Source organism: Haliotis asinina, chromosome 8 (assembly GCF_037392515.1).
Source record: "Haliotis asinina isolate JCU_RB_2024 chromosome 8, JCU_Hal_asi_v2, whole genome shotgun sequence".
NCBI classification, from domain to species: Eukaryota; Metazoa; Mollusca; class Gastropoda; order Lepetellida; family Haliotidae; genus Haliotis; species Haliotis asinina.
Genome location: NC_090287.1, coordinates 24,026,499 through 24,040,295, shown reverse-complemented (window position 1 = coordinate 24,040,295; position 13,797 = coordinate 24,026,499). Strand labels below are relative to the sequence as shown.

The 13,797-nt window shown below is 39.0% G+C and overlaps 1 protein-coding gene across 1 annotated transcript; it reads left to right on the top strand.

The window, feature by feature from the left end:
• Positions 1-4,789: 4,789 nt before the first annotated feature.
• Positions 4,790-9,458, top strand: LOC137294997 (trace amine-associated receptor 1-like). Its single transcript, XM_067826238.1, has one exon. It carries the CDS (start codon positions 4,910-4,912, stop codon positions 6,290-6,292), a length of 1,383 nt encoding a protein of 460 aa, XP_067682339.1. The 5' UTR covers positions 4,790-4,909; the 3' UTR covers positions 6,293-9,458.
• The last annotated feature ends 4,339 nt before the right edge of the window (positions 9,459-13,797 follow it).

Sequence of the window (13,797 nt, the reverse complement as noted above, 5' to 3'; positions counted from 1 at the left end):
CCTGTGGAGTTGAGATTAATAGCATGATGTGACATTGAGACTGACATCCAATGATCAAAGAAAAAAATACCAGCACCTTGACCATGTACTAGTTGCATGAATATGTGTGCTACATAAATACCCTATAATACTTCTTTGAGTCTATAACAGTTATTGTAAATAGTTTTCCTATCTTTGCATTAAGCTAGTTATAATGATCTTGTTCTTTCATTATTAGCAGTGACAGGTGCCCCCTAGATTTTTGTACAGACTACTTTTTATGCCTCAAATTATTGTATAACACTCTTTTAACATTGATAGTACCTCCGATGACTATGACCCTGGGTTTTAATGAGCATATTATTTAAATTCTGTGCTAAATTCATAGTTATTCTAAATCCACAGTTTTGTTTTGATTTTATGGATTTTTTAAGGTAGCAAAGGTAGCCTTCAGTGTTCATGTCTGACCTAGCTGAGTGGGACCTTCAGAATAATCAGCAGTGCTACTGGCACGTCTTGTAATCTTCAGGCAGTGGGTTAGCATGGGTGTCCCACTTACTCAATCTCAGCCTGTGTAGATCCGGGTTAGAGATCATCTTCCGCAACTCATGCTGGTCATAATAGGTGACTAATGGAATCAGGTAAATTGTTGACTTGGTTGACATATGTCATTGTATCACATTTGTGTTGATCAGTGCTCATGCTGTTGATCACTGGATTGTCTTGTCCAGATTTGATTATTTACAGACTGATGCCATATAGCTGGAATATTGTTTTGCAAAAGTCACTGACTCACTACGAGGCATGCCAAAAGTGTGATTGTTGGTCAATACAAGAATTACCATCATCATATTTCTGTGTTTGTTATATGGTAACTAAATCCATGGTTGCTGTTTCACAGTGAGTGAGTGAGTTTGGGTGAGTGAGTGAGTGAGTGAGTGAGTGAGTGAGTGAGTGAGTGAGTGAGTGAGAATGCAGCTTTTAAATGGCAATCAGCTTTTGTTACTTGGCTAGCTCACTGGTTAAGTTAAAGACCTGTTTTGTTTTGGGCTTTCCTACTGTTCAAGGTGGCTCAAAACCTCACTCACTCATGCAACCAACCAACCACAATCTCACTTACACCTTTTGAAATCAGGAATAATTCTGTAATAAAATTCATATGTTAATATTGATAATACCCATTTCAGTGGCACAAAATTTTAATTTGTTTCATACATATGGATAGAAGGAAGTGAGGGCAATGGACCTGCTGGTTTAGATATGAATGATTTCTACAAAATGTGCCTGACATGTTATGTGTGTGAGAAACCGGTATTTTAATCCCCATAGCAGGAACCCCCTGTGTTTCTCAGTGGCAAACTGTGGTATCCAGCTGAGGATCATGGTGTGGTACGGCAAGTGACATATCCTGTGGAAGTGTGCCTTTAAGAGGATTAATCATACGTCACTGTAGAGATTGTTGTTCATAGTGTGCCATCCACAATTGCCTTGCTTTACTCAGTACTGGAATGAACTGCATAACAGAGTATGATCAAGAAGATTCTATAAATTGATATATAAATAGCAGATAACAGATAACCCTACTTTATCATGTCAGAGCAGGGATTTATATTGACTTATTGAGAGGATGGTATTTAGTGGTCAGCTGCAGGCATCAGCAAATTTTGCCCTAATTGGAAATAAATGTTAGTAATTTACACTGATATAGACAATATAGACTGGTGACCTGTGAAGATCTGGGTTAGAACTGGTCTTCAATAACACATGCTTGTTGTAAGAGGCGACTGTAGAGAGCGAGTGGTTAGGCTCGCTGACTTGGTTGCATGTGGCATTAAACCAAGGAACCAGCTAATATAGATATGTATTTCACTATCATGATGTATGAAGAAGCTATAATCATCAGTCTGACATTATTAGATGCAGTGCTATACAGAACTTTTTTAAATCTCTTTTTTTAAAGTTACAAAGTATTTTTATCATTTTGCTAATTTGCTCAAAAATACATTTCATCAGATTGGTATGACATTTTCTAGTGTATGTTGTGGAGAAAACTAGAGGAGTCATTTTATTCAAGGATACCTGTGACACTTTCACAGTTTGATAATGTGCTGTGATATTGTGGACTAAAAGTGGAGTAAAACTAAGCTCCCCCACTCATTTTGATAAGTGCACGTTGTTGCATAATTATCATTATAAAGACCACAAAGTTGAAAGGTCAGAAAGCTATTTGTGGTGAGTGGCGTAGGATTGCAAACATTAACTCCATCCTATGTCATAAATTTCGAAATGTTGGAACCCTCTGAAACTATGAGGAATCATGATGCAATAATGGAGGTATACAATGGCATGGATATATGCCTGCAGCAGTCAGATTGTTATCAAGGTGTGAAAGTAATAAATGTAAAATACTGCCTTGCAGCACATTGCTATGATCATTTAACCAATATGTAAGTGTTTGTAGTGTGACCATTGTGGAAGTAGCTGCAAGTCACACCTTGAGGGATAAAATATACTCAGCATGGCGGGTTTCGCAGTTAATCAGTCTTGTATGGTCACACAGGCAAAGAGGCACATTAGTAGTCTTGGTTTGTATATATGAACTACTGCGTTGTTTGCATTTATGATTTTATGTTCAAGTTTTGATTTAGGATTATTTATTGGACTAATAGATGGACTGGTGATACAACAAAATCTGATTGTAGAAATATTTAAGCACTTTTGGAGGGGAAATCTAATGATGTAATTTTTTCTTCAAATATTTAGGTAAATAGTATATTTTTTTAATGAAAAGGTTTTAATAACTGGTCTTTTTATTGAAGTTCTTGGAATAAAGGTTAATTGGATTAATGGTATATGTTTTTTCTGTCATATATATATTAGAGTCATCGTTGCTTATGATTATTATTATGGTTTACAATTGCTGTCATTACAAAACTGTCATTAATATACAGTGATTAATTCTTAACTTTTATAACACCTGTCTATAAGAAAATCTTTCACAACTGACATCATGCTTCTATTGTCTTTACATGTAGGTGTTAGATAAAAATAACACAAACAAACTTAAAACTACGTTGTTAGTAAGGTCTCTCTCTTAACATTGTCTGAGAAAGTCATTGCGTTTCATTTGTATAAATCTGTTCAGTTTGTGGTAGGGAAGAGGAGATCTGGATTTACTACTGATCCCAGAATTAGCTCTCATTAGCAGCCCACAGACAAATATTTAGTACTACATCCTGCAATCCTCCATTTGGGCTTTTAGAGCCTCTGTCTGAACATTAACACACATCAGGTTTGATTGTACTAATACCCATTTGGCTGAGGGGGTTGGCAAGAAGGTTGAAATCATGAGATAGACAGTAAGTATATACTCGGGTAAAAGATGACTATATCTTCCAGAAATAGCCAGTCGTGAGATAATTGGCTATACTTAGTTCCACACTAGTCACCTTGGGGGTTAGGTCTACCTTCCCACCATGCAGTTCTCATATTTACTGTTGTATGGCTTCAAGGAACATTGCAGAAGTACTGATGCCATGAGTTGTGTTGGATTTGTTTGAGATTCATTGTATAGCAGGTAATATTTGAAAAGTTTTGAGATTTGAAAGCTTTGATTTTTGAATTGCACTGACATGTTTTATCAATATGATTGACCTGTGATAAAAGTCTGTAGTAACTGTCAGCTGTTGTCCTAAGATGAACTGATTTTACACTCTGCATCATACTGTTTAAAAAGCTGGTTTAACGTTGTTAACTTAAGACTGCTTCAATCTAAGAATGACATACATGACTACTGAGTTTGAAAAGCGAAACAGTTTATCAAATACTTGGTAGGGAAAAAACTGATACACTGTTAAACTTTTATTGATTTCCCATGCTTAAGTAAAAAGTCTTGTGAGTGACACAGATAATTTAATTCCATATTCTGAACTGTTCCAGAGATTATATTACAGGTAAATAAAGTGCTGCTCTTTTAAGGGTTTTAATACTTGTTGTACTAATTGGAGAGATTAAGGAAATAGTTTACTACTATTAGCCAGATTTAGTGTAAGGTATATTTAATTTCTTCAGCAAATAATTATTGTTCACACCTTCAACATCAGGAAATATAAAAATTTAAATTACCAAAATGACATTCTTTTTTCTCTATAATTTTAACTTGTTATGAATAAGGAAATGTTCCTGTACACCAACATTCATTTCCTGTGTAGTCATGGTGACAAACTGTCCCCGCCCTAAATGATCAAAGGTATGACAGCAGTGATCACATGCTCCACATAGCCAGACAGTAGCTGTTGACAGTTTTATACTTATATGATATATACCAGGAAGCAGGCTTCACTTGAGCTGCTGCTGCTGCTGTTGCTGTTGTTGCTTGGTTCAATGCTGATACCACGGTTGAGTGTTTTTCATGTAGGTCTGCTCACTTCTTACTGACGATGGGTTAGGAAATTTGTTTCATGTAGATTTGATTTTGCATCTATGCTTCAATTTATTTTTATCAGATAGACCTTTTCAGTTTTCTGAAAAGTCATGTTTTTCTCAATGTTGTTAAGATAATGATATTTGATCATGTTATTTGTGAAATTGTGACCTGTGAAGATCTGGGGTAAAATTGATCTTCAGCAACCCATGCTTGTCAAGGCAAGCTGGGTTTCTTGATACATGTCATTGTGTCCCTTTGTGCAGATGATGGTAACACAGGATTGCCTGGTCCACACGCCATGATTTACAGCCCTTTAGCTGGAGTATTGCTGAGTGTGGCATTAAGCAATGTGAAATCATTTTTTCAAAGCTGTGTAAATTTTGTTATGAACAAGGGACTCAATCTTTTTCTGTCTATTCCAGATGAGAGACAAGACCATTGAAACTATGATCCATCAACCCTTGCTTGCTTCTTCTTGAGGAACAGTTGTCAGCAAGTACTACCATGGTTCTTGTGGAGGAAATAGAAATAAACATTGCCAATCAGAATGTGAACAATGACTTTCCGAGGTTACTGGAAACACAGACAGAGGGGAATATTCCAACGCTACCTTGTGTGACAACAAACCCCAATGCCATCTGGGAGATCGAGGAAATTGTGGGCGTGGTGGTAACAGCCATATTGGTGCCATTCATTCTTGGAAGCAACTTTTTGGTGATCCTTGCAGTCAGTAAATTCAAACGGCTTCAGATTCCAACAAACTATTTCCTTGTGTCTTTGGCTGCTGCAGACATCTTCATAGCACTTGTCATACCCTTTGTGATTAGTGTAGACATCTTGAAAAACAACATATCCGACATCTTCTTGTGCTTGTCACCAAATCGCATTTTGATGATGGCATGTGGGGTGTCAATTTTGACCTTGGCAGCCATTGCATATGACCGCTATACAGCCCTTGTGAACCCTCTTGAGTATGTGAGTGTTATGACTGTGAAGAAGATTTCAGTTCTTGTGTCCTTATCTTGGATCTATTCAGCTGCAATTGCTTGGCTGCCATTGTTTAGCCATTGGCATGAAGACATAGATATTGACAATGAACCCTGCTCATTTCGACTGCTTCACAGTAATGCTCATGTGCTTTTTCTCAGTGCGGTGTTTGCCCCAGCATGCCTTGCAATATTCTTTTGCTATTTTAGGATATATATTGTGGCCCGCCATCATGCTCGGGCTATTGCAGCAGTGGAATCTTCTGTCCGACACAATATACAGATGAGATATATTATGAAAGATACAAAATATGCCAAAACTCTGGCATTAGTGATGGGAGTGTTTCTTTTTCTTTGGCTACCATATTTGACTTGTTTACTCAGTGAAGTTATTGCAAATGTGTTTGTTAATGACTGGATCAGAAATTATTTATCCTTTTTAGCATTTCTTAACAGTGGTGTCAATCCATGGGTGTATGCCTTCAAAAACAATGAATTTAAAGCAGCTTTCAAGAGAATATTCAAGGAACATTGTGGAAAATTCAATGTGTGCCGGTCCCGCAATCCCCGCAGGCCAAGCGTGATATCAGACACAAGTGTGTTCCCTGCCTCAAGCAGCACTGTTCGACTCAGTCGGACAAACAGTCGCATCGCATCATCAGAAGTGCTTCAAACTGTTGCCAAACTTGGTGAAGTCACAAACCTTGAAGTGACCAAAGTGAACAAAGGGTTCATCCCGGATCTGCTAAAAAATCACATCTCTGGGCCTCACACAAAAATAGATGAGTGTCCGGAAGATGTGTTTACGGAGGTTGTGACAGAGTCGGGTCTTGACAGTGGAGTTGATGTTGATGACTCCAGGGAAGATAATAGTATTGATGATAACACAGAGAAGTATTGAACAGTGTTGCCATGATTGCTCAATGATGTGGAAATAGTGCGCGAGTAAGGTTCATTTGATGCTGCACTCAGCAATATTCCAGCTATGAGGCAGCAGTCTGTTAATAATCGAATCTGGACCAGACAATCCAGTGATAAAAAGCACGAGCATCCATCTGCGCAATTGGGAACCGATGACATGGGTCAAGCAAGTCAGCACCTCTTACAACAAGCATAGTTGCCTCTTACGATAAGCATGGGTTACTAAACGACCATTTTCAAAATGGGACCTTCAGTGGTTGACATACAAATACAACAGTCTGAAAGAAGAAAGTCTGTCAAACATGAGAAATTTGAAGGACTCTTCTTCAGGCATAGGAAGAACACATGACAATCAGATATAACTTCTTGAACAACTTGTCTCACTTGAGAATGACTGTTACAGGCGACAATGGACAGCTCAAAAGATGATAACTGATATGCACATTATAACACTGAATTGTTAAAATTCTCTGTATAATTATTAGACTGTTTGATACTAGGAGCCAGAATCTCATTGACAAATTGACATCTCATAGCTGGTTCTGAACAACAAGGTGCTGTAACCATGTCAGGAGCTGTATCAGATGAAGAAGGTCAACCAAATGGTGGATATCTGTATCAGCCTGATGTCAAGGGTTACAACAGATGTCTTACATGTTTCTGTATTTGTATCAGAGTGAGTGGGTGAGTGAGTGAGCATGGTTTTACACCACTTTTAGCAATATTCCAGCAATATCTCAGCAGGAGACACCAGAAGTGGTCTTTACACAATGAACTCATGTGGGAAATCAAACCCGGGTCTTTGGTGTGATTGGCGAACACTTGAACCACTAGGTTACCCCACTGCCCCTGTTTGTATCAGTTTGAGGTAGATGATAACATTACTTTTAGTTCATTTGATCACTGATTAATACAGAACATATGTCATACATTGTTATACATTTGTATCAGATCAGTAATAAGGTTTATAACATCATTGCTGAGGTCTTTGTGTATTTTTTCTTATGATGTCTTCCCAAAGATACATATCTCTGTGTTGACCTGAGACTTGGCCTGCCCTGTCTATATACCAACCTGAGACCTGGTGTGCCCTTTCTGTGTGTTTACCTGAGACCTGGCCTGCCCTCTCTAAACACCAACCTGAGACCTGGTTTGCCCTTCTGTGTGTTGACCTGAGACCTGGTATGCCCTGTCCATACAACAACTTGAAACAGGGTATGTAAGCAAACAAGTGACCTGAAACCTGATATGCCCTGTGTATGTGTTGACCTGACAACTGGTATGTTTGGTCTATACACTGACCTGAAACCTGACATATCATGTCTATACACCACCTTTAGACCTGGTATGCCCTGTCTATGTGTTGACGTGAGACCAGGTATGCCCTTTCTGTACACCAACCTTAGACCTGGTATGCCCTGTCTGTGTTGACATGAGACCAGGTATGCCCTTTCTGTACACCAACCTTAGACCTGGTATGCCCTGTCTGTGTTGACATGAGACCAGGTACGCCCTTTCTGTACAGCAACCATAGACTTGGTATGCACTGTCTATGTGTTGACATGAGACCAGGTACGCCCTTTCTGTACACCAACCTTAGACCTGGTATGCCCTGCCTGTGTTGACATGAGACCAGGTACGCCCTTTCTGTACACCAACCTTAGACCTGGTATGCCCTGCCTATGCGTTGACATGAGACCAGGTACGCCCTTTCTGTACACCAACCATAGACTTGGTATGCCCTGTCTATGTGTTGACATGAGACCAGGTACGCCCTTTCTGTACACCAACCTTAGACCTGGTATGCCCTGTCTGTGTTGACATGAGACCAGGTATGCCCTTTCTGTACACCAACCTTAGACCTGGTATGTAAGCATGCATATCGCTTGGAAGCAAGTTTAATGTACAGTGAAAGACACTGTAAACTTGACAGAGACTTGTCCCTCCTGTGATACTGACTGTACAAACCGGTGATTTGTAAACTGTGTAATTACCAACATGTAAACGAGTAGAAAGTATTATATGTATATCAGTATTTGAATTATCTGTAGAGTGTTGGGAATTATCTGTAGAGTGATTGGGAATGATATGAAAAACAAATAGAAACTGATGTGAAAATTGTAAAAGTAATCAGACTGGATCTCTCCATTTTGTTTACAGCATATCTTTTTATTTTGAAACAGTATCAGACAAAAAATGCCATGTCTTGTAACCGAATTCATGTCAGTGTAAAATATGTCGGCTTTGAACACCTGTTTATAATTTATATATCAAGGTACATCTTAGGACATAATAAAAACTAGCTGAATATCTAGCATGGATCTAAAAAATGACATTCACAATTCTGATGTTGTTACTTTATTTTTCTTTATGAAACCTGAAAAAAAAACCCCAAAACAATCTCTGCTGGTCTTTTATAACTTTTTCATAACAAAAATATTTTTCATTTTTTGTCATAGATTATGGCATGTTACAAAGTGAAACACTCGGACAAAACTGAGAGTGTGTCCGGCCCTGGAAAATAAACAGTTATTTGGAAGCAGAGCCATGTTGTTATGTTTGTGTTTTCGATATTATCACATGTTGATGATGTTGGTTTCAGTATCATTTTCACACAAGCATTTATAATGTTGAACTGAAGTTTGTTTTTATATATTTACTAGTTTTACTTGTTCTTGACTTGTTTCCAGGAAACGCCTAAATTGTAGATTATATTTAATATACATAACATCATATTTTGTAGGGTATTTTGTAGGCAAGACTGTGACCTATAACAGCTATTCAGCTTTGAAGTATAAGAATGTTTACTCCTGTTTTGATTTTTTTCAAATCAACTGAGTTCTTTGAAAAGATAGGTTTGGTTCAACATTGTTAGAGTCTTTTCCAATTATTGGGAACAAATCTCATATAACCATGTGGATTTACCTCAGCTACATTTCTGATCCTTATTGGTTGAATTAAAGCTGACTTGAATGAACATTTTGGCTGTGCTAATGCCTTCATATGTTTTTATTTTTGTCATGAACAGAGAGAGAAATCATTGTACATCCTCTTAAATGTGACAGGATCATTGTGAAACCTCCTAACAATTATTGTTGAACCATTTGTTTGAATATGTGTATGAATGTAAATAAATAAAGTATTTGAATATATACCCAAATTTTCTTTGATATTAATGCCACCCAGGTGTTTACATGATTACCACATTTACTGATACAAGATGGAGTGAGATACAATACAGAGTGAGTGTGATACAAAGACAGCGAGTGAGTGAGTGAGTGAGTGCACTATTCCTATGAGGCAGGGGGTTTGGAATGGATTTCACATGTTGGTGAATCAAGCAGGGTTGTCCACAAGCAAACATTTTAACCAGGAGACTAATCCTTGATCTACATAATCATTCAAATCAGGTTTCTCTGTTGTGATCCTCAAACTGACCCTTTGGGTGACATTTCACACATTCTTAACAAACTTCAAAACCTAACAAACCATCAGAATACACAAATTTTGAACAAACACTATTCACAGGAAGTAGAAATACACCCAGTTCTTCCATTTTTTCTATGACAGATTAACTTTAGAAATATGAAAGAATCAGGTCTCGTGAACTACTTTGAAGTACTATATAGACGAAACTCCTCCAGGTTATGGAGGCATTTTAAAAACTGTCTGGAGGCTTGTACTTATTATTTCTACTGGAAATAAGATGTCTGCCCTCCAACCTAAGCAAGTAGGCTCGTTATAAGTTTGTTGTCATACCTATAGGCTTACAGGCGGAATATGGTATCTTGAAAATCGCTCACAAGAAAGCGACGTTCTGGGGAGATCGAAGCGCTCATAAAATATACTATTCCCTTGGCGAGATCTTATGCCGTGTCGGTGAAACATACACACAGCATGAGTACCTGCTGTAACCGCCTCTCGCACGGCTAACATCGTGCTGTCCCCTCCTGTGAGTCCTCCGCCATTCCCTGCAGATCAGGAACAACGGAAGTTCGAATTTACCATCTGGGATAGTCCCAAAGATGTGGTTCATATCGGAGCTGTATGCGAGCCATTTTGGTGGTCCGGTGGCATTGTTCTGCAAATGGGCGATCATGGAACGGTGGAGTCTAGCTTGCCCGTAAATATCGGACACGTGATGAGGGGGTGGTTAATAAAATGTGGCACGACGACCGTATCCACAATTTCCTGATGATAACGTTGTAACATTGGTCTTTGTAAACGTAATGAGATCAAACACGACGACCGTATCCACAATTTCCTGATGATAACGTTGTAACATTGGGCTTTGTAAACGTAATGAGATCAAACTTACAGAATAAGAAACGAGACCCCACATCGTCACAGTGCCGAGACCAAAGGGTTCAACTTCAAGTGATGTGTTATCTTATTACGACGTTTCCACACGTGACAACGGCCGCCGATAACACACAACATAGCGTATAACACTGATTCATAACACGTTAAGAAAAGTTATTGTACGCACTGTCGTCTTTGTGTTATATATACCTTAATGTGCCCAGAGCTTTCGGAGCACGTGTTCACATGAGCCATAGTTAGTGATATGTTGTGTGGAAGCACATTCAGTTTCATCGTTGGTTACGGTGGTACAGAATTAATTCTCTTGTTTGTACATTCATTTGCTGAGACGTGGCGTGTGTATGTTCATTGCATAACGATATCATGGATTTAAAACTGAAAAAATCACATAACATACAACTTATTAGGCAAACAAACGAACCCATTTTAATTGAAGAGGAGCCCCAGGGAGATCTGAGATTCAGGACCTACGGAAGTGTAGACTTGCTTTATTTATAGCATTAGCACTGCAGGGAGGGCGAGACTGTAGGGACAATAATTTGGTTCAGGGACTGTAAGACAGACTATGGAAACAGCTAGATGACTATTCCGATATCCCATGAGCTTCAATATCAATGATAACAAAACTTATTTACATAACGCCGCATACTGTTAGAAACAATAGCAAGTACACTTGTGCGGCAGTTGCAGCTTGCATGGGCTATTGCCATGTTATCGTCGGCCACATAAGGAAGGAACACTTGCTGACTCGGATATAGCGTATTCCTGTGCCACTGAGTTCCTACACTCGCCAGATGGCCTACACTTTCGCTAAACAGCGTCATAAACGTAGATCTGCTACCGCCATGTCCGCTTCAACACTCGGGTTGGTGGGGTAGCGGTTTGAGCTTCCGATGGTAGCGTTAGAGACCTGGGTTTGATTCCCCTATTTCACCCACACTTCGAAACGCTGAACGTTATGTTTTCCGTTTTAATGTCACGTCCAGCAATATTCCTACTGTATGACAATCTGTTATTTACTAGACGTGTCTGGACCAGATAGTCCAGTGATTGACACGACACGTGTGGGTTTACGCAGCTAAGTTACGTTAACATGCATCAAACACATGGGAGGATCCAGGAATTTTGAAAGGTGAGGGAGGGCCCAGAGGGTTCGAACTCTCTGAAACCCATTTGGTCCCGCCTACGCAGAAAAATAATCTTCATTGTGGTCATAATCATGCTAAAGGGTGTTTTGTGGGGTCGAATCCCCTGAACCCGTGGACCCGCCCATGAATCAAGACACCAAGACCGACAACTCCATTTAATCACTTCTTACGACAAGGGTATTTTTCTGAACACTATTCGAAACTGGATCTTTGTAGGGGTCGACGCTCGACGTTAATCGTTAACCCTACGATTAATCATTTTCAATCTCTTTGCTTTAATAAGCCCAACTATACTCAGGGATCACAACACCTTAGTCGCTGGTTTCACAATGTCTGGGTCATACTTTCCATGGTTGTCATAAAAAACAATGTCAAGAATTGTTTGATCCTTTGCACGTAATGTCCGATTATACCTCGGGGAACATTAATCAGGCGTTAATGCAGTTACCTTGCATCTACCTGTGATCAATTACCAATTTTAACCGTTGATGTATGCCACTCGTTCCCTCGTTGGGCAGCAGTGTAGTAATCTCAACGTGTTAGTTGTTGGGCATAAAGATATATGTGTCCATGTCTGTTGTGCCATAATATTGCCCGAGGGTCTCAGACAGAGTAATTGATTACTTGGTGTTTAGTGATTAACTACTGATAGGCTATCCAGAAAGTTAGGCGGTGATAACTGTTTGATAAATGAACTGTTATGGCATGTCCTCCATATCATATATAATGTACATGAAACATCCCTGTGAAAAACACCAAAAACATACGCTATGTTCGGTATATCGAAGTCCGAAATAAGAAGGTTTCGATGTATACTATGGTTCTGTGAAACTCAAACGACAGTATTGAGAGTTGTGCCATACGGAACAATAATCGGTTCTCTCATGAATTGAACTCTGGACAGCACACGTGTGTCCTAATAAACACGCGTCGGTCAAACATGTTTGTGTCTTGAAGCTTGCCAGTATCACCACATTCGCGCCGCATAAGTCATCCACGGAAGAGAAAATATAGGTTTGTGAAAATGCAAACGTTAATTTGTAAGCACGTTGTTATAGAAAAGACGAAAAACTGAGAAGGAATGTTCCACAAATCATTTATTAACTCAAGCTGCCGTGTACATGTACATGTACCTTGTACATCTAGTGACATGTACATGTACATGTACAAAAAAAATCGTATTTAATGAAATTGTAAACATACACTAATTAACTAGTCACTTGGGCAGACCACTGGAGTGTGTAATTGTGGTGGAAGTAATCTTAAAGAAAGAAACTAGATGCATATACATAGGCGAAGCCAGATATATAAGCCGTGTCCTTGATGCATGTATATATTGATGTAATAGTTTTTGTTCTTCTGTAACTTACTTGTCATCAGATGCGACTAGCAGGATCGGATGACCATGCTCGCGTCATCGTATCCCGGTCGTGTAGACCGATGCTCTTTGCTGCTGATCACTAGATTGCCTGATCCAGTCACGATTACATACAGGGCACCGTCATATTGCTGTGTGCATCGTTAAACAACGAACTCACTCGCCTCTCCAGATGATATTATAAAAACAGACGCCTTTGAATCAAATTAGTCATATCTTGTCATCTTGAGTACTCTTTAATGAAAGCGACAAACCGAAGACGGATATGCCGAAAGGTGTTCTCTATGTAGAGGACAGTAATGTATTTACGTTTAGCAATGTGATCATCAACACACCTGCTATAAACGCACAAGTTCTGCTTTTTAACTTAAAACGTTTGAAATGTCATCCCAAATATAAAAGATAAACGAAGCATAACATTGAAACTTCTATTTGTCAGTTCGCTATAAGTATAAAACAGTGTACAAAACCATAATGATAGGCTACGCATCGAGACATTACTTAAATTTAACTGACGGCTAATGACATATAATGTTTTTGACCAACTCCAGAATGAACGCGAATTACATGAATTTCGTAGGCGGAAAACTGCCCGAATATTTGTCCTGGCGAAGTTATCGCCCTTTGAGTGACATC

Bases quoted from the DNA above. Each gene is read 5' to 3' on its own strand.
- LOC137294997 (XM_067826238.1), top strand. From the start codon at position 4,910: ATGGTTCTTGTGGAGGAAATAGAAATAAACATTGCCAATCAGAATGTG.